Genomic DNA, 26,130 nt, shown 5'->3' with positions numbered 1-26,130 from the left:
TAGAAGCATTTCTGAGTAGTCAGCATGCTGACTGAATGGTGTGGGAGACAGTATACTACACAAGCAGAAATGAATACCTAGCCAATTATTTTCAAGATAAATGTTTGTATGTGCCACACTCAGAAATAACATATTTGTGTACTGGGTGAAACCTAACCACTATTAAGCTTTCAGAGAGCTGCAGTGACACTACTTAAACAGATAACCTGACCAACCTGTTAACTTCCTTGTTTAAGGATTATGGACAAAGGTGAAAATAAAGGGTGGAAAAGGCCAAAAAACAGGGACAATTTTTAAATGTTAGTCTAATTCACTTAAAAGGTTAAAAAAAACATGGTTTGTGTCAACGTGCATTTTCTGAACAATAAAAAGTAAGGATCTTTGCCTAGAATGACTGATTATAATCCTCGGTGATTTAACAGAAAGTCAAACATTTTATGGGAAATATAGAAAAATATGAGACAAAATCAGAGACTGTCTGCAAAATCAGGGACAGATGAGAGGTATAGTCCTGAAGCACATCAACTGATCCAATTGTACCAGAGTTGAGAGCTGAGAGTTGTCCCCACTGATGATACATGAAAAATTAAGAAAAATTAGAAATAGGAAACTTATGGATTGAAAGGCCATAGCATGATTTGTCAAGACTTCTATATGGAATCACACAAGTTTTTTCTCAAGAAGATACCTAAATGTAAGCACTTCTCCTTTACTTTCTAATTTGAATTCAAAATGCTTTGAGGTCAGTATTTGTATTCTGTATATGAAACTAGAACATCTAATCATAAGTATAGTTTTTAAAACCCAGTGTACTTAAAGGAAACCTGCTTTTCATATTCTTATTCATTGGGCACTGTGGTTTTGGCTTTAAATTAGACTAAGTATGAACTGAAATGCAGATTTGTACAAAGTGTTGAATTTCTTTTCATGAAGAGACCTAATTTGGTTGATGCAATCTCTTGAGATTTATTTGGCTACCTGTTTAAATTCAAAATTCTCGTAGCTCGTTGATTCCATCTGGAGTTGAAACTAATATCATGCATATTGTGTTTTAGAGCACAAATTATTCAAAAAATCCCTGGTTTCAATTGTAAATTGACTAAGCATTGAACAACAGTCACTGTAAAAAAATGGTAGTGAGTTTTCCTTTTCTTTAAAAATGGTCTCAGGAAGTCTTTGAGATGAAAGCCCTCCCCTAATGTGTCTTAGAGATTGTAATTAAGATCTGGTTATTCACATGTTTTGTTACTTGGATCATTTTTTGGCTAATTTTTAGAGTAACTGAATTGATATGTAGGTCAGACCTTAGTAGCTGATTAACTATAATCTCAGTAAGCCTGAAAGATGGAACAACCTCTAAGACAGAACTTTCTATAACTAATATTACAAACTTATAATGCATAGACTTATTATGAGGATTTGAAGAATGGAATAAGGCTTTAACAATTTTAATGTTTAGAATTAGGTCAGAGTCCTGTTTCTAGTTTGAGGCAGCGTGAAGCTGACTTGAAGGCCAGCACTAATGTCATCTATCATGGTAGCCGAATATAAAAAAGTAACAATAGAAGAATTACAGCAAATTGAACAAGTCTAATTGTCTGCAATTGTGTGCACAAAGAAATATTTCCTAATCAACCCCTTACAGCTTGTATACCAACTGAATGATATGAAAAACCCATTCCATTTAACTATAATGTACAGACATTTGCATCTCTTAGCATTTAAGTCAGGATAGCACATCATGGGCCAAATCGAAAGCTTCTTTTGTATAGAACAAAACAGAGACCATGAATCCCTTATCCTGTATGTACACTAATGTATAGTCTGATATTGTTCTTTGATGAAATCCATCTTCTTTATTAACATCCTTGATATAAAAAAAGTAAGACAGAACTCAAACCTTTTACCAATAAATTGTATTACCGTGTACTCTGGCATCCATTCATGACATAAGTATTCTCTGCACCTTGTTTATAAGTAAACTTTGCAATACTTTCTTATATGCAGCATTTCTGGGGTGATGAGTTCAGACAAATGTTTTGCAGAATGCTAATTCAAAGGCCTTGCTGAAGTCCATTTAAAGCATCATTACCAGATACCACAGCTGAGCAGACATCCTATACATTTGTCTTTTAAAAGCAATGCTGCCTATCCACACTTGCTGATTAAACATACAATGTCTGGTTTGTGTGAAGGCACATTATGGATGTAATTCTTAAGGTCCTTTGTTGGACTCCAGCGAACTGCTGACAAGTCATTTAGTAGCATGTCTGCTTCTCAGCATATGGGTCTATTCTGTCAGGGCCTGCACCACATGTGAGATCACATTTTATCTGCTCTTCTCTGTCACTATAGATTCACTGAGTGCCCTTTTTCCCTTATAAAGGTGCTGCCATTGACCATCTAACCGATAAATAATAATTATTCACAATGTGTGCTTTTCTCTACCCAAATCCTTTGTCAAAACCTACCTTTATATACATAATAGAACTTGTCTTATTTTTCAGTTTATAGTTTATAACAAGGCCTTCTTCCACTTCACGTCTAGTATCTACCCTCATCTGCATGTGTGCTATACTTTGCCATTATTCCTTTCTTCAAGGGGTTCCACTCATTTAGTTTAATTCTTGAAACGTTGGAACCCAAAATGTTGAAAACTAAAAATATTGAAAGTGGAAATTTGTCCTTTCCCCTCTGTTGTGCGATCTCGAAGTTGTATGTAATTGGAAGGGGTGTGAGGGTATGAGGGGTCTTTCCCCCTACATTAAATATTGTTTAGTATTTTGAATTTTTGACATTTCAGTTCCAACATTTTGAGTTTTCAGTATTGTGATGTAGATCCTCAAAAATTGCCATGGAATATTTAATCTTTATCTGAACTGCAACTTGTTACACCTCAGGCATCAAAACTGGAACATTAGAAGTGTCAGCCCTGGAATTTTATGTCTTACCAATATGCCTTACGAGGGAATAAAACATATAGCTTTTTAAATTTCAAACATCGGAGGACACCATATAAACTAGTCAGCAATAGCAAAAAATTATTTATCAGATCAACCTTACACTTGAAGGAATGCTCTACGTCATAATATCAAAAACTCAAAACACTGAAACTCAGAATGTCAAAAATTCAAAGCATAAACCCCCTGTTTGGGTTACTGCACCCCCACACCTCCTGATAATTATACAAATGCCAACTCTCAGATTGACCAATAGTGGGGAAAGGGCAAATTCCCATTTTTTATATTTTTCCAATAACCTGGTAAAGAAGATCAAATTGAGAAAAATACTCTTTTCCTTAAAACTTCTTTTAACAGTGTGGCAATCCCTATCCCTCATCCTCTGAACTTGCATATACCAACTCTGAGATCACTATACCTCATAGAAAAGGGAATATTCCAAGAAATGTCATCTCGGACTTGGTATATGTAAATTTGATCTTCCGACCATTCAGTTTCTGTATTTTGGGACTCATTCTAGCAGGTCCCAAGATTTCAAATGGTTACTGATTTCATCTCCATAAAATTAGCCACTTCTCTCAACTCCACTGGTCTTTTTCTTTCCTTATCAATTTCTCTCCACTGTAATCTTCATAGAGAGGATTGTAATATTTACCTTTTTACATGACTTGGCCTATTGAAGTTTTAAACCTTTTGCTCTGCCTGTAAATATCTCCTTAGAAGAATAAACACTTTTCAGTGTGTTTTGATATGGTCTTGTATTTCATACACAACTGATCTGATGTTCTTATGTATAACTTATTTTGTTACTGTTACAACTTCTTCTTGCTTGTTGTATTTATGTGTAGGTTATCTTTTAGTGGAGCTTTTCTTCCCCGTCCTTCACAGAAAAGTGGTTATTGGTTGTCTTGTTGGACTTTCCTATTAAACAAATCTCTTGAGCTGATGTCGTCTACTGAAAATACAAACTTTGGCATTCACCTTCTCCAGCTTACAGACAACTCGGCAACTTTCATGATTTTAGGTCAAAACTAAACCTGTACTATCTTGACTCCTATTTATGTTACTGTACCTTCCCAAATGGCTAGCCATACAACCCTTTACTGTTTGCTACCTTTCCTTTCAGTACTTCTACTATTATTTGCCTGATACTGATTGACTCTCCCAAGTACATTCTGTGCTGTGTGTGTGTGTGTGTGTGTGTGTGTGTGTGTGTGTGTGTGTGTGTGTGTGTGTGTGAGTGTACGCCTGCCATGTGCATGTCAGACTGTGTGTATATGTGTGTAATTATAGTCTCACTCTGTACAGCATTGTATTCTCTTATATTATTTTTTACAAACTGCAATTTTTTTTGTATTACGATATTCCTCTGTATTTTTTTTTGCTATTTTGACATTTTATTTTTGTGCATTGTTCTATGATTTTATTAAGTACATGTGGAGCTTTTCTCCCTGTGCCTCTGCTGTAAAAGGACCTGTGTCCAGTCGGACTTTCCCGGTAAACAAATATAACATAAAGTAAAATAATACTGAATATGCTTACAGTCTGTGTACATATGAGTTTTTTGTTTTTTCATTCTTTTTGTACTTCTGATTGTCAGATCAGTATTATTATTGAAAAACTAATTATATGAAGCTTATTTTAAATCGGTCATTGTATTACATGGAGATTTTCTTCATGGACTTCTACTTACAAGGTGCTTTCCTGTGTAGCAAATGCAGATAAATAGATGAATGATTAAATGCTGCTTAGTAAATAAATAACATTGTACAACTCCCTGCTCCAGTTTCAACTCGCTTGAGGTAGACGGCTTAATTATCAAATATCCTTCCCCAGTCAAATAAGTTTTTTAAAACTGTGTTCTTGCAACATCTTTCACAGTTTTCTGTTCTTTTGTAGTAGCCAGTTATAGTGTTTTCCTTTTACTGCAAAACAAGCCACTTAAAAAATAAATACATTATCAGGATAAATTTAATCCTTCAGTGCTGATCCCATAGCAGAATATTTTACAATGTGAGAAGTACTGAACAACCAAAGTTGTGAGGAAGAACTACTTGAAAATTATAAATACTGTGCAATCTTCTCTCGAACCAATAGAGGAAACACAGTATTATGTGACCACAAGAACGTTTATTGAAGCAAGTAACATAGATAAAGTAATACAAATCCGTATGAGTTAAGCACTTTCACCTACAATACTTAGGCTTCTTCAGAACTCATATAAACAGTCCGTGCGCCATTTTAAATAACCTTTTTGGCGCAAATTTAATCCACAGAGCCTTTTACATTTAAAGTGCCATAGACTAAAATAATGATATTTAATTATTAACATATTAACTAAAACTGAATTAACCAACCTGCTAAAACATCCTCCTATAACTGCTCGCTACATTTAATATTAACCATCTGTTCAAAAATACATTCATATAATACAGTTGTAAACTCTATTATTTTCAAGCATCCTTCTCAATGTATATCCTTCTCAAGTGTGTCATTTTCCTTATATTATCATTCCATATAACTAAAAGTCCTGTTTTATAAATTTTTTGAATAAAATGTAACCTTATAATGATAACTAATTAGGTGAAACATAACATTAATACTACTAAAATTTGTAATGATTTTAAAAAGAACTGAGTTCTAAACACTAATTGTTGAATATAAAACTATTTATTCCATTAACAGTAATATTTAAACATATTTTAAAAAATAATATTTAAACATATTTTAAAAATAATAATACTCTACTTTTAATGTGCTATATTGTGTAAGCGATGGGTGTATATGTGCAAACTGATCATAATTTCAATAGCTGTTGAATTAATGAATACTTTATATACATATTGCTTCCAAAACAATATTAATATAAATATTAATATAATATCTACCTTGTTAAAATATCCAATACTAAACAATATTGATACATATTTCTATATTTTGTTGAATTGATAATACTGAATTATTATGTACAATTATAACTTAAATAAATATTAATAACTTAAGTATAAATATAAATTTAGTATCCAAATGTCTTAACTACTTAATGTGTAATCTAAAATTAATCTTAATATCAAAAATTTTAAAAAATCTTATTACTATAAAAGCCAAATTTGTTCATAACCGTATATTTAATGAAACGAGACGTAATTTAAAAAATGTGAACTTTTTATTATTTATTTGTATTTGAACTATTTTTTATATATGTATGTTTGTTATTTATTTATTGAATAACAAGGGTTTGATGGCTATGGTGTCATTTAATCCCGGATATGTGGCTGCGTCGGTGTACAATTGCCACCAAATTTTTTATAACTTAAAAGTTCCTTCATGTTACCCCCCATAGTATCCGATTTAATGTGATCTATAATAGTAAATTTAAATCTATGTTGGTCTCCATGTCTCTCTATGTGCCTGTACAAAGCGTTATTGCCATCCTTCTTTTTAATACAATACGAGTGATCATACATTCTTTTTTTGAAGGCCCTCTCAGTTTTCCCAACATAGTACGCAGTACACATGTCACATTTAGCCATATAAATCACATTCTTTGTATTACAATTCCCCTTCACACTTCTAATTATTGTCTTATTGCTGTTGCTTAAAGTAATTTCTGTTTGACACATGATAAATCTGCATTGGTTGCAGTTACCACATTTTTTAGTGGATACTACTAATTCTTTTCCATCATTCTTAAATTTTGTTATATTCCCTGATTCTAAAATTCTTTTTAAATTATGTGACATCCTATACACAATGAGAGGTTTCTCCCCCAATAATCTTGTTAAATCGGGATTTACCAAAAATATATTCCAATGCTTAAACAAAATCTCCTTCACTATGTTAACATATGGTGTATATGGCAAAATGAAAGCCATTTTATATTTATTTATAGTGATAGTTTCAGTCTCTTTGTCCATTGGCACACTGACTCCAAATATTGGGTGGTATTTAGTTTCCCTCTGAGATGTCACATACTGTTTGACTTCCTGTAACATTGAATTGTTGTATTTCCTCTCCTTAAACATTTTTGTAATATGTTCCATTTCTAACATCATATCCTCAAACCTAGATGTCATTCTAGAAGCTCTAATGAGCTGACCTTTAAAAATGTTACGTAACATTTTCCTGGGATGGTTACTGTCATATTGCAGATAATCATTAGAGAAGGTATTCTTTCTATAAATGTTAGATTTAAAACCTTTTACATCATTAGTAACAATAGTATCCAAATACGGTAAACCTGACTTACTTATTTCATAGGTGAATTTCAGAAAATCACTACTCTTGTTAATGAATGACATAAATTCTTTAAGATCCTCCATACTTCCTTTCCAAAGGATGTAAATGTCATCCAAGAATCTCGTGTAGTGGGAGATGCACGTATAATATTCACTCTTAAATAATACTTCTTCCTCCCAATATAACATAACAAGGTTCGCATAAATGGGGGCACTGGCTGAGCCCATTGCCACCCCCTTGCATTGTTTAAAAAATTCTCCTTCAAATGCTATATAATTATTTTCCAATACTAGAGACATACAATCCATAATGAGACAAATTTTGTCCCATTCAAACGAGGTGTGTTTTCTAATACTTTCACAAAACATGTGTAACCCTTGAGCACTGGGTAGACAGATTACATCTATAGGATTGTTTGTGTCAGTACTTGTGGGGAATGTTCTAAGAAAGTCCCAGGAATCTTTTAACAGATGCTGTATACCTTTATAAATATCTTTCAACCATACATCCACAAGTTTTCCTAAGGGAAATGTTTTAGCCTTAGTACCTGACACTATGGGTCTAAATGGAGGGTTGGCTGCATCCTTATGTATCTTAGGGATGCCTATTAATTTCGCCATTTTAGGATATGGTACTTTTAAATAGTTATACTCGATTGTCTATCCAAAATTCTTCTAAATAAGAACTAATCCTCTGATAGGCAATATTGATTTCATTCAAAGATATCGTAGTATAATTGCCTGTTTCAGTGAGGATGGAGTGTATTTTAGACATATATTCCATTTGATCATAAATAACCATCCCACCCCCCTTGTCAGGCTTCATAATGCGTATATTGTTGTTTATCCTTAGTTTATGTAACTCAATTCTCTCTTCTTTAGAAAGATTATCCCTAAATTTAGTATTTTTCACTGTATTAGCCAATTTGTATAGGTCTCTTGATACCTGTTTTTCAAAAAGCTCAACCACCTGATTCATATGTGGAACAAAAGTGTTTTTAGGTTTTAACAATCTGTCTTCCCCACCCCTGAACTATATATGTTTTTAGTTTGATTCTGAAACATAATAGATAAATTCAGTTTACGTGTAAATAGTTTAGTTTCTATTAAATGGTCAACTAACCCGTAACTTGGGGTAGGTATGAATTTCATACCCCTAGATAACAATTTGTAATGAACGTCTTCAACCTTGAAATTGGTGAAATTATAAATCTTAAACTCACCATTCATATATGTATTTTGTGTATTATTTAGACTTCTTGTTTCCACATCATCTTTGCTACCACAGTTATTGTTTAGTTGTAATTCCTGTTCTATCTATTGTAGGTGAAAGCGCTTAACTCATACGGATTTGTATTACTTTATCTATGTTACTTGCTTCAATAAACGTTCTTGTGGTCGCATAATACTGTGTTTCCTCTATTGGTTCGAGAGAAGATAGCACAGTATTTATAATGTGAGAAGTACTGTTTTTTCCATAATGAGATATCAGATTTTCATTGCATTATGCCTGCTCTGATGTTATCCAACGACTCACTAATTTTTATTTCTGCTTTGAATTAACAAAGAACTGCAGCATAGACAAAGATTTATTTGCCTACTTGTGTTGTTATAATCACATGTACTAGAGGATTACCCTAGTAAGAGTGCAACAATATGGCCCTAACAAGGGTGCTTTCCTGCCCAGGCTTAGTTGTAGCCATAGTGTATAATAACTGTTGTTCCTCCACATATGAAATTACCTTTATTTTTCTGCAATCATTTCCCGTTTGTGAATCTCCATTTGTTTGTGGTCATTATGGGAATCATTACAGCTGCTCCAATTCCAGTAACTTGCTGCCAGAGACTTGAACGGCTGTTACCTCTTCAGACCATTTGCTCACTATCAAACCTGAATGTTAATTCAGCCACACAACTGACACACCATCTTCTTGCATCCTAGGAGATGGACAGAAGAAAGTGCTGACTGCAGAATGGGTAAGTGGGGAGGGGGAGCAGGGAGGGTGCTGTTAGGTTTAGGGAAGGGAACAGTGAGTACAGTGTGGACTTCAGGGTTAGGGAGGGGGAGGGGAAGGGATTTTAGGTTTAGTGAGGAATGGGGACATTAGGGTTAGGTATTGGGTGGGAGTTTTTCAGGTTAAGATCAGGTTTCTGGTAGGGATGGTTAAAGTTACAAAAACCGTATTACAGAAAGTTATAACACTTTCCAAAATAAGTGAATGGCAGTGAGGACGTGTGTACTGAGCAAGTCTGTCTGGAGCACACACAGTAAACCCCTCATTCGGTGATATGCTGTGCTATGAGCCTACTCCATTTGTAGTACTACCTTGCTTCTTGTACTCGGCAGCATACCCCATAAATTCTTAGTTCATGTTGTGAATGCTACGCGCTAACAGATTTTCTTCTCTTTCTCCTCATTTCAGTTATATTACCTCTAAGCCATTTCAGTCTCATCTACAATATTAGGCAATAAATGCTTGGGTAACATTTCACCCATCTCTAGCCTCTGTCTTCTCACTTATCTTTTCATAGATATATCCAGTAAGTCTCTCTACTTTCACAGTTACTCTGCTTCCTTTTATAAGATTTGTGTAGAACTGCAAGTCCCCAGTTACTGGGTTTTATTACACAAGACTTGGCCAATGCTACATAATGCTACCAAGGCCTCCATACTGGCTTCAGAAACCATCTCTAGGCTATATGTGGTCTTTATAGTACGTGGTGCATTGTAATCTGGCAGACAGTTCTCCATGTAGAGTCCAACAGGCTCCAGGTTCCTCACATTTTCATCTTACACTTGCCTATTGTGAGGCTGGCATTCACTGTTTTGTCTGTACCTTGTGTTGAATCCTTTGTGTAATTTCTGTGGGGCTTTATCACTCCATTAGTGCACAACAACTGCCATTTGCCTTTGTGAGTGGTTGGGCCTTGCACCACCTCCGCTGTGACCCAGAAAGCACACACAATTTGTCTCAAGCATGCTGACTTATTCATAGGTTCATAGGTGTGTACTAGGCTAATTGCCCTGGAGCCTTTAGAAGCCTAGCCCACAGAAGTGCCCTGGAATTGTGCTGCCCGACTTTAGTTCTCAGGGCCTCTATCAAGTAGAGCCACTGGAGTGATTCCCAGGGTGAACTTTCTATTTCCTATCCACTCATCAAGATTTCACCTTGAAGAAGGCCAGTGAAGTGCTCTGCTTGACATGTACGGGAAGTCTATTCCAGAGCATGGGCAGTCTCTGGGTTATGAACCTGTCCCTCCAGCATGTTCTGTTGATTGTGGTAATGAAGTTGAGGTCTCTGGAGCATGTGGTGCGGAGGGATTGTGATTTCTTTAGATGTAGCATTTCTAATAGAGCTGGGTCAGACATGGCTTTGTAAGTCAAGCAGAGATCGCATCTTAGTAGACGATATGAGACAGAGAATAACTGCAGTTTTTTGAGTTTGCCCAAGTAGGACATGTGTGAAGTACTTTTGTGGCTTTTCCAGCTATTGCATGTGTCTAGTAACGTACATGCCAAATGGGGCATTGTACTCTATGATTGGCCTAATGAGGGAAGAGTAGTAGTTGTTTGTTAGCCAAGTAGGTAGACTGGTGCAAGACCCTTTTGAGCCATGACCCTGACCAGAAACACGATACAAGTTCTAACAGTACACATTCATCAAAACAGTTCTAATATCAAAATGTAAAGTAGAGGCTTTACTTAGCAAGACAGCTTAGGGACATTCATGAAGAGTTAGAGAAGTAACAATGAATAAACATAAATTGTATAATGCTGATGTTCTGCACTGATTGTTCTTTTAAAAAGTAGTAGTAAGAAATATATAACACATACAATAGGGTTAGAAAATGCCAAAAGCAGAAATATAAATTAATAGGCCTAAAGTATGTGTTGCACGATAGGTCTATGTTACAGTAAATGGTACTACTGATTACGGCTCCATGCCTTTCCCTCTGTCCCAAAAATAGGTACAATGACAAGTGTCAGGAATGTGCTGGACCATTTTTAATAGAAAAAGTCACACAGTAGTTCACTGTATTTTTAGTAAAGAGTGATGTCTCTTTCTAAGGTTGTAAGTAAAGTGAAGCCTAGTAAGGGTAGCTGCACTCTGTGTTATGACATTGATGTATGTAGTTTCTTTGTTCATGAGTATTCATGAATTCTTCCTTTTGAGACATAATCTCTTTACTGAAAAGGCTAGCTTATCAATATATACTCATGGACTTGGACACATGGACTTCCCTTTCTTGCAAAATTTCTCAGCAATCTCTTAAAATCCCTTCTTTGTCTTAATTCTGCACTTTATATAGATAGTTATGACTAAACAAGGTAATGTCTGTTCTAAAATCCTAAACACACTGTTCAGTGCTTCAATCTGCCTCAGGTTAATGAATGAATTACTCTGTCACATGCCTAAACATAAATGGACTCTGCTAATTTCATGGCAACTCGCAACATTCCTATCTAAACTGGCAAAAATAATTTTCTTCAAAACCTTTTAATAGATGCATACTTGTTCATATGTCTGCAATTACATTAGGAAATGGGGACAGAGAGAGAGAGAGAGAGAGAGAGAGAGAGAGAAAGCAAGCAAGCAACACAGTAAAAGCACCATAAAACAGATACCATAAAATAGCATGGGGAAAACTATACCCAGTCCAGGAGAAGCGCATCTAAGAAAATCACTTAATCAGTTGTTTGAACTACAAAAAGCCCAAGCAGATATACTGTAGCTCAGAGCATCTGTTTGAGCTTATATTTAAATGGGAAAGTTACTGCGGTGGTGGTGGTGCTGTGGTAGTGTTGTCGCCTCACAGTAAGACGTTGTCCTGTTCGATTCTCAGCTAGAGCGTCTTCTGTGTGTGGAGACATGCATGAATGGGCATACCTTCGTTGAAGGTTGTGCGTCAGGACTGGCAACTCGGCATGTAAAAATCTACTGCCAATCATTAGTGGACCGGAGTTCCGCTGTGGCGACCCCTAACCGGGAAAATCCGAAAGACACAACAACCTGCTGTGCGTTTACTTCCAGGCGTGAGGTCTGTAATTAAATAAGTTCACAGGCCTGGAAGAACCTTCCCTTGCTCCTTTTGTTGGCTATTGAATGAAGTGAACGGGCAAGTGCATAATACTAAACAGCAGCGAACTCATTTGTCACTGAGTATTTGTCACGTTAAGTACAGGGTTAACTCATTTGTCACTGAGTATTTGTCACGTTAAGTACAGGGTTAGTGTAATTGTTCAGCCATGATATGCAGTCTGAGGAGCATATCATCTTGTGGCTGTACTGAGGCTAAGACCTCTGTGCTACTAGGTATGCTCAGGCTGATTCAAGGTTCATCACTTTGAAAAATGTTTTGCTTATTGCATTGACACCTGCAAGGTGAGTCTATCAGCTGCAAGCTTTTATGGTGGGTCAGCCTTATCTGAATTTCCACAAGAATAAGGTTGTTTTACTCACTAGTAGTTCTTTCTTGCCAAAAGGTGCATCTGAATTTACCTGAACCAAGCCATCGATTTCCCAGTTTTTTTCGGAAGCTAAAAATAAGGGAGAGATGTTTCTGCATACCTTGGATGTACACAGGCAGCTCAGGTACTATCTTGACAGAACGACACCCTTCAAGAAAGCTTAACAGTTATTTCCTCTTCTATGGCTAAGGTGGGACAACCTGTCTCTAAGCAAATGATAGCTCGTTGGTTGTCCTCTGCTATTATTTTTTGTTACTGCCACTGTGGTAAATCAATTCTAGGCAAGGTTAAGGCACACTACATCAGAGTCATACCCTCTTCAGTACCATATTGGAAAGAAGTCGACTCTAGAAGCACTCTAGAGGCAGCAAACTGATCCTCTGTTCAGACCTTTACAAATTACAACAAACCAGATTATTTCTTGGGTTCCAAAGCAGGCTTTGCAAGGGGGCTCCTGGATCATTAGCCTTCTTCCTGCTTGGTAGGGTAAGCTATGGGAATCTACCCATATGCCACTGAGGCAGTATGAATGATGAACATAGTACAGTTGCTTAACTACTTGCCTATAACAATAGATGTCCCAATTTCCCACTGCTCAGTAGCAGCACCCACCATCCCCTTTGTTTATAGTGCAATAGTTTCCAACCTTGTGTTGTTGGTCAGCTTTGGTTATTTGTGGGTGGAAATTGGTTGGTTTCAGGCAATTCTAGCTTCTGTTCCTTAGTTCTTACTTGTCACTAAAAGCCTGAAGAACTGACTTTCTGTGAAAGTGGTTAGGCTTCCCCTGATGGGATGGGCTTTGTCAATCCCATATCACAATCCGTGAGGAGAGGATTATGAGCTCTGGAAAGTTGCCAGTTCAGTTTGTGCAGGCACAGAACCTACCTGTCACTGAGGCAGAGTGAAATTTAAAAATCTACCGTTACAGGTAAGTAGGACTTTTGCAACTGTACTTTATAGATGGTACAGGCAATGAAAAAATATTGAGTGAATTAAACTGTTACAAGCCTAAACATCAAGGGCTTCTGCTAAAGGCATGGTAACTACCGACATTCCTAATTAAACAGGCAAAATGATTTTGTTCAAAAACTCTGTGGAGAAGGGGCACGGTGATGTAATTTATCACTAGAAACATGGACTTTAAATTATGGCTGGCAGTAACAGCGATTTTTGGTTCAGTAACTGAGGAATGAAAATTCAGTGTAACTAAAGTGAATACAATGCTAACCTATATTCACATTAATTTTCTCTGCTGACTTGCCACTTTCTAAATCATTGTTTTCAGGCTGTGTAGCATTGTGTTAGACAAAGTATGCATATCTTCAATTACTATTAGTCTGTTGTGTTAAACACACAATTTACCTTTGGGCCTATTGGTCCAGGAAGGCCTGGTTTTCCTGGTAAGCCAGATTCACCTGTTTCCCCCTATGAACAGAACAGAAGTAGTTAAAGAGAAAGCAAAGAAAAGAGAAAACATCTATAGATTTATAGACACAAAGAAACTATGTATGCATAGATGTATTAATTTTTCAAGTTGCAGAAATACAGACAAGTACTCAAAGTTTTGGATTGCTTGTTTGGTGCTTACAGTGATTTTGGAAGTGCCGCAGTGAATATGAGAAATGTGATTTTTTTTTTATTTTCAGCAATCCATTTACATCATGATGAATACAGACAGATCTTTCTAATAGAACACCATAGGCACTGACTGCAAGTAAGGTGTCCCCCACTGACTGAACGCTGGGATGTGTGTCTGTAGATCAAAGCCCCACCATACCACAATGGAATGATAATAGTGTTGTCTATCATAGTAAAGCTTTGTAGGTTGTCAAATATCTATTTAGCCTTTTTGCTTGTAGTTAATAAATTACATATTACAGATTAGGGTTAAAGTATTACAGATTACGTTGGCAGACTCCCTTTAATTCACAAGTTATGTGACAATACATTAAACTGATGGTAGAATGATCTTTTAAAGCTCAGTACTTCATCTCACACAGTGAGCCTTTAACATGCATGGTGATCGTGTTTACATTTCTGTACAGCAGTGTAAGTTATGTGAACCACTAAATTTGCTGGCAATATCAATGCATACAGAAGGATTCGGAAAGCCAAGCTATCTGAGAAGGCTCACCATGACTGTTTGTTTGAATTACAGGATTCTCCACACATTACTTCTGGTAGAGCTACACCCATAACACACTTTTGTATAACTTATTGCCATTCTGATTATTCAGGACTCTAGTAATATGGAAGTTAGAGGTCCTTGCAAGACTTGTGAGTTGCTACATTTGCTTGTTACCCAGGAAGAATACCTACTGGGCCTCATGGAGGCAATCAGGATAGCAGTGGAAATATTTTATTACACTTGTGAGATTTTGTAAATGGAAGGTCATGTACAAAGTTATGAGGTAGTAAATTCATCCTCACTAGGATCACATTCAGTTTCTCACTAATCAAGTCTTTGATTACTTATTGAAAAGCTTCTCACTGGTTCCTTTTGTTCCGAAGCTGATTATTAATCTATCCATGCCCGGTTCACCTGCTGAGGACAGGAGTTGGGCTGATGGGAGAATGACCTGGGAGAAAACTAAGAAGGAAGTCATGGAATTTCATGCAAATGTAGCATCGTGAGGTATCATCTACACAGTAGCATTCTCTGAACCATGTACTGAAGAGTGAGGAAGCAACACAGAGACTGTGTGCTACTGGCATGGGGGTGGCTTGAGTACTGTAGGGCTCTCCAGAGATGAAGGGAGGAATGTGTGGGGGAGAGAGAAACATTTGCTCAGTATTAGCCCTGGTGGATGAAGTGGGTGAAGACCTTTCTGTAGGCTTTAGAGCATGAAGAGGCAATACAGAGTATGGGGAGAAACATGGGAATATTCACATCTAACCTCTATTTGGGCCTTTGTTGTCAACACCCTCTGCTGCATGGGACATACAGGGTATACTAAGATGCTAAAATGCACTACCCCCCGCCTTTGTTTAACATTTTCTGGTCACAAATCTTTCAGCAACATGCATTTCTGCTGTCCTTTCTTTCTTTTTATTGGGAGCCAGGATTTTTCAATGCACACATTGTCCACCATCCATGCTGCATGTTGGGGACTGCTTGTGCACTGGGCACCAGTATAGTCTTCATTATTCTGCTTTGCCCTGGTTACCTGTTGATCATCTGCACTCTCATCACTGGGGAGAGGGTTGAGTATGAAGGGCTATTAATAAGGCAGCCAGCAAGGGTAGTTCAGCATTTTTTCTTTAAGCACTAACCCATTTGTGCCTGCCCAGTGATACCATGTAGGTGGAGCAAGCAGTGGGCTGAACAAACCATCACTTCCACAATGCATTGGCATCAGTACAACCATCCTCCCTGACTGCATCATCCACCACCTAGGCCGCTGACCTAACTCATGTAACCTGAGCTGTAGTCAGGACTTTATTGTATTAAGTCATGGTAACAGGCTAGTCTATGGTATTTACTTGCACCACATATATGCTTTTATACTGCCAAGTTTGTCTCATGCAACCGCTTATACCTTGGATCATTTTGGTGACATTTACCTAGAGGTTATCTCTAGTAAAGTGTCTTTTTTCTCTTCTCACAACATATTCAAGATTGGCTTTACCCCCCCCCCCACTACCCTTTGGCTTCACTACCTAGGCTTGTTGGGCAAAAACATGCTACTTTTGCCCTACTTCTACTAGCTCACACCTCAGCTCCATATTATGGTGGCATTATTTCTTGTTACTCTGACTCACCCCAAGAGTGAACACAAAACTCATAAATAGAGGAGGCAGTAAAGTGACAAAGATGAGCTGGATGGTAAGAGTCTAGCAAAAAGAATGCTCAAACACAATGGAACTGCTTTGTATCACTAAATTTGGCAGTGGTGTTGGTAGTTTTCTTTCATATAGATCCAGGAAGGAGGCTGACACTTATCAACCTGTAATTCTGTATGCAGTCTAAAGGAAGGGCTCAAGACAAAGTCTGTGTACCAAGCAAGTGGATGAATGAACTTCAAAAATGCTAATCCTATGGCATGGGCAATTAACATATTTGCATATATGGAATCTTAGAAATAAAGCTTGACTGAGTCATGTTTCTGGGCCTTCACAAAGGCAGACAATGGGAGCACTGTGACTGGGTTCTGAACTTCACTGAGACCTCTCACAGTGCTTCAAAAGAGGTTGGTAGAAAAATCAAAAATAATGCACTAGCACCAACATGGAGAGTAGGTTAAAGAACTGGCTAACTGACTATAAGAACAGCATGGGACATTAAGGTGGTGGACTATCTGAAGGGAAACATGTAGCCACTAGAGTACCAGAGTGCTAGGACAAATCCTACTTAACATATTTGTTTTGGATGTCATACTGTCCTGGACATGGACAGAGCAGTCTGATTACTGGATGACAACAGTATAGCTCATAGATGGAGGTAGACAATGGTCATAGATAGAGGGCACAGCTTCAGTAGAACCTGTGGTACTTTACAGGGTGAGTGGTCATGGTTGGTGAGAAATAGCTGCAACCAAACCTACCATGGCTAACAGGGTGAGTGGTCCTGGCTAGAGGGGCAGAGTCCCAGCTACTGCTGTGTTTTATAGGGTAGGCAATTGTGATCTAGTGCAAAAATAAGAAAAGCTGGGCACTTTGAAGAAGGAAATATGTGCAAAATGTGTGCACTAACAAGTAGTCACTCTGAGCTGGACCGATGAAGAAAAACATTAATAGGGTTATATTTTTCTTTGCATTGTTATGCGATAACACATTAATGTAAAAATTCAGTGGTGAAAGTTAGTGGGATGCTGGGATGCAAGCACAGAAAGGGATACGTAGATGCTAAGATTCATACTCTTGCTGCAGAGAACACAGACATGGCTGCATTTTGAGTATTGCACTGCTAATTGCAGCCATACAGAAAAGAGAGACTACCCTAGCAGGGAATATGTAGCAGAGCACTGCTAAAAATGAAAGGACTGGTGTTGATGGGATGTTTGGAAAACCTAAATAGCTTAGTAAACCTATAATGGAACAGAGAAGATTAAAAGGGACATTTTTTTTACATGGACACACACTGTTGTCACAAGGCATGCAGATGGTTCTGAGCTGAAGATTTTAAGGAGAAGGGGAAAATATCTGCTTAAAGGAGGATGAGTCAAAGTTCACTTAAGGAAATATTATTTCACAGAAAAAGTGGTGGAACATTGAAACACACATTTAGAGGCACTGATAGACAACAGGTTAAAACAGTAGTTCAGAGATGAGTAGGGTAAGCTGAAGAAGAGGTGGAGAAGAAATGACTGCATGGAGGGTGGCCACTAGGCTCAAGCAGACTCAGTAGGTCACAGACCTTTTTACCCTGTATCATCTTATGCTCATGTATGTTGACTACTCTACGAAGGTGTGTGTTTGTCACACAAGAATAAAAGATGTGCATTATACATAAAAGTTTAAAACCTTTCTTATGTAAAGTCAGCCAATGTATGCTATTGAGTAAAATAAATCTGTTATCAAGTCATTTAAAAGGTCACTTGTAAACAAGAGCAAGACAATTACAGTCTTAAACCAGCCACCTTTTTTACCCTGCTACTTTGCTTCAGAATACACTTAAATACCTTTTTCTGTTCAAATAAAAATAAGAAACCTTCTGTGTAACACAATGTTACAAAATCAACATTATCTTCTATAAAATTCTTTATATGTGCAAATAACATATATGCATTTTGAATGCTTAGCTTATGCCTCTAAACCAGTAGATTTAGGATTATTAAAATATATCACAACATGTTCATAGGTTAGTACTAAGCTAACTGCCCTTGTAAGCCTAGCCAATTATCCCTTGTGAGACTCAACCCCTGCACCTTGTATTTGTAAAGCAAACACCTTAACCATTAGGCCAGCACACATGATGGAATAATATATGATACACTGAAGATAACACTGGAATAAGCAAAAACATAGCAATGCAAAAAATAACATGATAGCTATTGCAGGTTAGTATATATACCAGAACAACAAAAATAAACAAACAAGTAAAAAAAAAAAACTGGCACCAATAATTACCAATTAATGTTGTACAATAATGTGTTTTTGGCTCAGTCAGTACAATTCACTTCAGTACTCACCTTCTGAGCACTGGTTTGGACATGTGCTGAGGAGGGATGCTGAGTATATTGGGAAAAAGATACTAAGGATGAAGCTACCAGGTAACAGGAAAAGAGGAAGGCCTAAGATAAGGTTTATGGATGTGGTGAGAGAGGACATGCAGGTGGTTGGTGTGACAGAGCAAGATGCAGAGGACAGGAAGAAATGGAAACAGGTGATCTGCTGTGGTGACCCCTAACGGGAACAGCCGAAAGAAGATGATGACTCACCTTCTGAGGACTATAGGACTTATAATTCTGAAGGAAAAGTTTGTATCAAATCACTATTCATCTTCAAGAGTCCTTGTAAAGTATTTATATTTGGTTTATTCTGCAGAGATCCTGGAGTTAAGATATATGAATAGTGTATAATAAAATCTGCATTTTTATTAAGTTTAAATCAAATGAAACTCTATTTGGTGAAAATTCCTAATCATACTTTTTGCAAATCAAGATGTATTTTCTATCGCTGTTAATTACACTTTTGAATATGGAATTTTGTTATTTTGCTCAGAATTAATTTTCTACCAAATTGAATGCCATGACTGCAGTAATATAGAACCTTAATAAATGGAATTTAAAATTGTGTGTAGTCTCTGTAACAGATTTTATAAGATAATTTTCATTCAGACTTGTCAGATTGTAAATACAACCATTATGAGATAAATACTTTGCTGCAACAATCTACGTGCAATTGTAAATATATTTACTATACAGCAAATGTTAAGAAAGAATGAATATCACACAAACAACATGTGACAATGACAGGCTATATGACCATTATGCCTTTGTAGTCTGTGTACTACTGCAGATAACAGAATGCCTGGTGAAACTTTACCAACCTAATATTGGTAGCATTTCCATAGCCTATCTTATGGACTGCTGAATTCTAGTACTGTGAGTGTATTCACCATCTGAGAGTCTAGAGTCTACACTGTCTGAAAAGCAAAAAAATCCATGATGAGGTCAACTACCAAATTAGTCATTATAGCAATAACCCAAGCCTGGGTGTGGGTAATGCTGGATTTACCCACGGTTGGCGTGGTTTCAAAGCCAACCTGTGGGTAAATCCAGCATTACCCACACCCAGAAGAGGGTTATTGCTATTATACAATGACATTATTTAAGAAAAAAAATAATTACTTTTCTTAAATAATGGCATTGTATAATGCCTCCTTGCTGCCCTTCAGCAGCTGTCTGGTATTCCGCGGAAGTTCTGATGTACTGCGCATGCCTATGCAGTATATCAGAGCTGTAGGCAAAAGCAACGGAGAAAGCAAGACCTCCGTTGCTTTTTACTGTTTCGCTATGTTAAATGGGTTTAACATAGTGAGACAGCTTTAAAATAAGCAACGGAGATCTCCGTTGCTTATTTTAAAGCTGTCTCGCTATGTTAAACCCATTTAACATCACGAGACAGTTTTGAAAAAAGCAACGGAGAAAGCAAGATCTCCGTTGCTTTTTACAAACTGTTTCGCTATGTTAAATGGGTTTAACATAGCGAGACAGATTTAAAATAAGCAACGGAGATCTCCGTTGCTTATTTTAAAGCTGTCTCGCTATGTTAAACCCATTTAACATAGCGAGACAGGTTTAAAAAAAAAAGCAATGGAGAAAGCAAGATCTCCGTTGCTTTTTTACACACTGTGTTGTGTTTTAACATAGCGAGACAGTGTTTTAAAAAAGACTTTTATTAATGGAAAAAGTCCGGGCGACCGGACCTTTTTCCATTAGTATAAGTTGATTTACAACATGCACGCTGACCAATCAGCGTGCTCGTTTTGGAATATTAATGGAGGGGTCATGGTATAATATCCAGTTAACTGTGTTCTGTCATGAGGTCAGATATCTAAGGTACATGTGCTTACAAGTACAGAAGGTAATAACATGCACCGAGCAGTTAAGTATTATAATGGGAAAATGTATGCTAAATACTCTTTAACATAAAAAATATGTATTTGAATTCCTGTCGTGTAACCCTATACCTTAAAACCAAAAAATATGACTATTTTTGGATGGGAGGTAATAAATCCTAAAGTTGCATTAGCTACTTGGTGAAAGCCCCCACCCCCTGAATATCAGGGAAACACCTTGAAAAAAACATTTGCAGTGATTTTATCACAATGTATTAAGAGTTGGTTGGGGATTACACCATGCTTATTCAATTCTGTTTTTAATCTAAGCTAAATAATGTTACTTATTTGAAAATACATATAGTCTTCTCTAAATTAATATAGCTGAAACTGAAATGCATTACTTTCTGATGGCTGCTTGTGCACTGAATGCTACATAATCTGTACTTTAGCTTTACTCTCAGCCTTACTAAATTGTACACAATTCAGCTTTAGACCAATAAATCCAAAAGTGACATCTGGAGCAAATTATATTTTTTCATGTCAATGGTTTGAATGAAATAAATAAGAAATAAATCTATTTATTCTTAACTAAAACAAACAACATAGATAACACAATACATATCTGAATGTTTAACCATTCAATAATAGGCATATTGACTACAAAGCAATTTATTAACATGACAAAAGCATTTGTCAGGTTTTCAAGTTAAGCAATCCAACATTAGACGACCAAGGCAGTAGCCTAGGACCCACTGGCCTGGGGTCTGCCACAAACGTACATTTCCTTTTTAAGGACACATGCAGAGTATCCCCTTAGTAGTGTCTCTACGTGTGCCATTAGTACGACAAATGCACATTTAAACTGAAATGGAGGAAAGCAGGTGATTTTTTTGAAACACACAGCATTGATTTTTTCCAAACAAAAGAACATTATGGTGTGTGTATGTGTGTGTAAAATGCTCTATTTATGGGTGACAGGTTAGTTAATTTTACCAGGCTGAAGATCAAACCCTGTAACTTAGTTACAGGAAACAAGAGCCTGAATCCTCTACACCAACTAACAGACTATTAGTTTCAGTGCATTTTTAAGCAATTGTGAGTTTCAGTACATATTTAAGGAATTGTGAGCTTTAGTACATTTTAAAAGAATAGTGAGCTTCAAGGGAGGAGGAGTTTACTGCTACTCATACTAAGCCCGTTTTTGGTGTGCACTTGTTTTGTTTAGTAAATGGTCATTACTGTTTTTGTTAGAGAATCTGAAAGCAGTTTTAGTAGCATGACAGGTAGCATACTTTCTTCTGATGCAGAAGTCTGTGGGTTCTACTTCCACACCATGGAGATGGATAACTGACACTGGATGAGATGCCTTATAACTATGAACCAGTTGTCGGTTTGCTATCCATTACCTATTGCAATATTAGAAGCTTAATATTTTTTTAATGTAACATAGGCAGTTTACTCTGCAAGGACAGCAGGCATTGACTTTGAAGATGAAACACTAAAATATAAAGTTGTTTGCTAGTATCAACCTCTTTGTTAGTTATAGAACTCTTTAATGTGGAATTATTCAAATTACTTTTACTTTTGCGGAGATTGTGCATATTGACTGATATTAATGGACTGTAATGACAGGAGTTTAAGGGGCCTTTTATGGCTGACGTTCTGAAATGGGTAGTTTCATTATTATTGTTTCATACGTTGTGTTTCATTGCTTACTGGAAAAATGTTCAAAATTACAAATATATAACACACTCTAACAAGTGGTGCTGTATTATACAAGGAATATAATTCACACAATAAATATGTGCAATGGGCCTGTGGTTAGAAAACAGTCCAAAGGTAAACTTAATTTGTCACTGGCCAGATGCATTTTCTTCGACTGTAGGTTTCAATGCTGTTTCAATGAATGTATGCTTCAAGGGCAGAGAAGTTTGCTGTTAATGCTAAATCTGTTTTTAATGTGACAGTGAGACTGTATTGTGTTGTTTAGCAAATTTCTAATGGTATTTGTGCTATAAAATTTGAAATTAAAGTTTTAGAATAAATCCAATATCTGTAATCATTGTAGAAGTAAAGAAGAAAATAACCACACTAATAGGTTTGAACAGTGTTTATGGTAACATGGGAGAAATAGCCAAGTAATGGGACACTGGAATGGCTGCAGGCGGGCCGGGCTTTGCAGAGATGGGGCCTGATCCTTTACCCTACCTAGTACCCCATTTGACCATGGTCCAGCTCCAGCAGGGGCCAGCAATTGAACAAATCTTGGGAGGGGTGGCATTATTTAGTAATGAGGTTACAGTCTCAGATACCAAATTAGAACCATCCAGCCTATGATCCTGCAAATGTACACTGCTACTATATGATGGCATTATTTTAAACCAAAACATTTTATCTTTTCAAATTAGCTGCACTATATGAAGCAATCTATTCTACAATTCCATCTCTCTGTACTGATGTGAGTCAGTCATTGGGGTTGGCTTTAAGATGTACAATTTATGTATTTATTTATGTTTGTTTACTAGGGCACTGCGCCGTTCCCAAGTGTCCAATTTCAAGCACAGCCAAAATACATGCACAGTTCGGTTCACATGGTGATGTATTCACAGAACATCATTTTAATGCTCTGGCTGTCACTGCATTTTTAGCTATACAAAAAGGTATAAAATTAATTTTTATGCACAAAATGGACACTTTTTAAATGTTTATAACCAGAGTAGGTGTTGCTGGGGAACTGTAATTTGATAGAAAAAATGTAATTTATAAAAAGCTTGATACATCAGTTTTCCCATTTGGTGGACAGAAAAAAAAACAGTGGTGTCCATTATTAGAATTATTTTTCAGTAGCAGCACTGGTCTTTGTTTTAATAAAACTACTGAACTTGTTTGTGTGAGATATTAGGGTTTACCTCCCAAATGGAGTGTAATGCACGTTAGTGGGAGTTAAAACTTTTCCCATAAATAGTTCCATCATGCCACCTTTTCTCCCTTCTCTTTTTACCTTTTCCTTCCACCATCTTCCCCACAACTCCTTACCCTCTGTATATACTGTAGGATGTGACTAATGATGTACCTTTTTCAGACTACTGTTCTGCTTGGAAGTAAACAATTTTATTTTATATTGTATTCTAATGCGGCTAACTTCAGTCAGTTTGTATTATATTTGTTTTGCTATGAGTCTTTCTCTGTTATTTTGTAATTTTGTTGCTTTGTATTACTGAAAACCTGGATACAGCCTGGAAATACGTACTACTATGACTAAGAAATGGAAATAAAACAAAAATAAAGTGTATTACCATTGTAGCAAGCAGATTCACTGATATTCATTCCTTGAGGACTGAACGAAAGCAACTGGTCTTCCAGTGCAAGAGCCAAAAGTAGTGAGCAACAGCCAATAGAAGTGAGCCATCACCCAGGCAGGCATAAAAGGTTTTTATGCCCTGTTTCACCTTGCTGCTTCAGCCTAACTATGAGAGCTTAAAAATGCTCTTATTACAGTGGCCTTATGGGCTGGCTTCACTCATTTAAGAGTGTAACCTACTGCATTTCAGGGAGGACTGTAACTGCAGGCCAAAAAATTACTTGATGTTCCACTCCATTAGTTTTGTATTACTCTCTAAGGCAAGGTTCAGGAACACTTCTTGACAAACTAACCCCATGTCTGGAAGTTGATGTGCAACACCTCCTGGCTTTTGTGCATCCTTCTGTGCATGTGCAGTAGAAGGTACTGCCTCCATGTGTGCTATGTAATGTACATATTCCTGATCTGGTGTTGTGCACTGGAACCTGTAACACACATATGGCATCAGCAGCACAGAAATTGGACTATCCGTTCCTCAAGGATGGGTGAATCAGTATCACCTACTCATTCCCACTTGTCTCTTCTTCAAATGCAGTTCACCCATGCCTAAGCGTCTACTTAAACTTAGGTTGTCTGTGAGTCATAATCAAGGTTTATTACCATGTACTATAGAGGCAGGCTTCATGTGTCTTTAATTCTTAGCAAAATACTATTTTCATATCAAGTGAAATTAGACACATATTAGACAGAAAACAATCAAACCTGTTTTATGTTTCAGTATCTTTTTAATTGCAGTCAGACTCTTCAGTTGTGCAGTTACCTGAGGATATAGGATATCCATCAAATGTCTTTTAATACAATTTCATTTCATAAAGAATACATGTCCCAAAAGCAGAACTCTGAATATCTTTTTCCATTAAAGTCCTCAGACCACTTCGTGCAGGAAGACTTTCTTCCTTTCACACATTTTAATATAATCAGTTTTGATGTGCTGCAGAGACCTCCATTTCATCAGTATGTATTTTTGCAAACTGCACGTTAATTGCCAAGTAGTCACCGGACATTCATTCTACCACCACTATGGCTGGCAATGACACACTATCATACTGACTGCAGAAAACAGTGCATAATGTTTTATAAAGAAGAGCAATGGGCAAGTGATACACACTATCTCATACGGATTAGTAACTAGTGCATAAAATCCAATATAATCTGATGTAAAGTGTGTATAACATGCTATATGAAATGGCAAATACTGCCCATCATCCTATATGGAAACAGCAAGTAGTACATAACATCTGGATCTGCTTTATTAAGTCAAATGCTCCCTGCCAATTGATTCAGTAGTGTTATACTCATGACTTGAAACAAAAAAGAGCAAGGCCCCTGCATGTCTCCAACATGGAGTCAAGCCCCTGGACATCCAGTCTGTAAATATATGAGGTTACACCAACTCAATGTACTTTTACAAAAATAGCATGTACTTGGCCATCTCACACTGGAATACATAGCAAAATGTTCAACTGCAAACAGATAACACACAATTAAGTGAAATTCAGCCTAATATCTTACACAGAACAAGAAAAGTACAGTTGTGTACACTTACCATAAATGTAGATGTTCGAGTGTATTCACTGTTGCAGTCATTACATTTGGGTAATCTGCTGGCAGGTTGCCCTCAGTCGGCCTGATTAACAAAGTCTTGGGTCCTGCGTCAGTTGCTATCCCTTCTTCCATGACGTCAGGTCGTTAGGAGTATAAAACATGCAGCCGACGCCATTACCTCAGTTTTTCTTGCCCCAGATGTCAGATGCCCCCCGAATGGGGAGCAAAATAAAATTTTAAACACAAAAATATACCTCCAACTAAAAGCAAATACACCAAAAAGGCTTTTAAGCATTGTAACAGAAAGTAGAGGTATAGTCAGAGAAAAACAGGGGGCTGGAGGGAGGGTAACCAGGACTGCAACAGTGAATACACTCGAACATCTACATTTATGGTAAGTGTACACAACTGTACTATGTTCTTCGTGTTTCACTGTTGCAGTCATTACATTTGGGTAGATTCCCAAAGCTATGGTTGGGAGGATGGATTTATACAGCATTAGGACCAGCTATAAGGCCCTGCAAGACAGCAGTGGCAAAGCCAGCTCTGGA

The 26,130-nt window shown here is 37.0% G+C and overlaps 1 protein-coding gene across 1 annotated transcript in view; it reads right to left on the bottom strand.

Annotated features, from left to right (window-relative positions):
- The window catches only part of LOC122788737 (collagen alpha-1(XIII) chain-like), a 396,594-nt gene that overhangs the window by 2,881 nt on the left and 367,583 nt on the right, over window positions 1–26,130 (bottom strand). The window contains exon 14 of the mRNA XM_044055630.1: window positions 14,031–14,093. Coding sequence (XP_043911565.1) covers window positions 14,031–14,093 — 63 coding nt within the window. The remainder of the gene's footprint in view (window positions 1–14,030; window positions 14,094–26,130) is intronic.

This window comes from Protopterus annectens, chromosome 14.part0 (assembly GCF_019279795.1).
Source record: "Protopterus annectens isolate FY-2018-M chromosome 14.part0, PAN1.0, whole genome shotgun sequence".
Lineage (NCBI taxonomy): Eukaryota > Metazoa > Chordata > Ceratodontiformes > Protopteridae > Protopterus > Protopterus annectens.
This window is presented reverse-complemented; position numbering and strand designations above follow the sequence as displayed.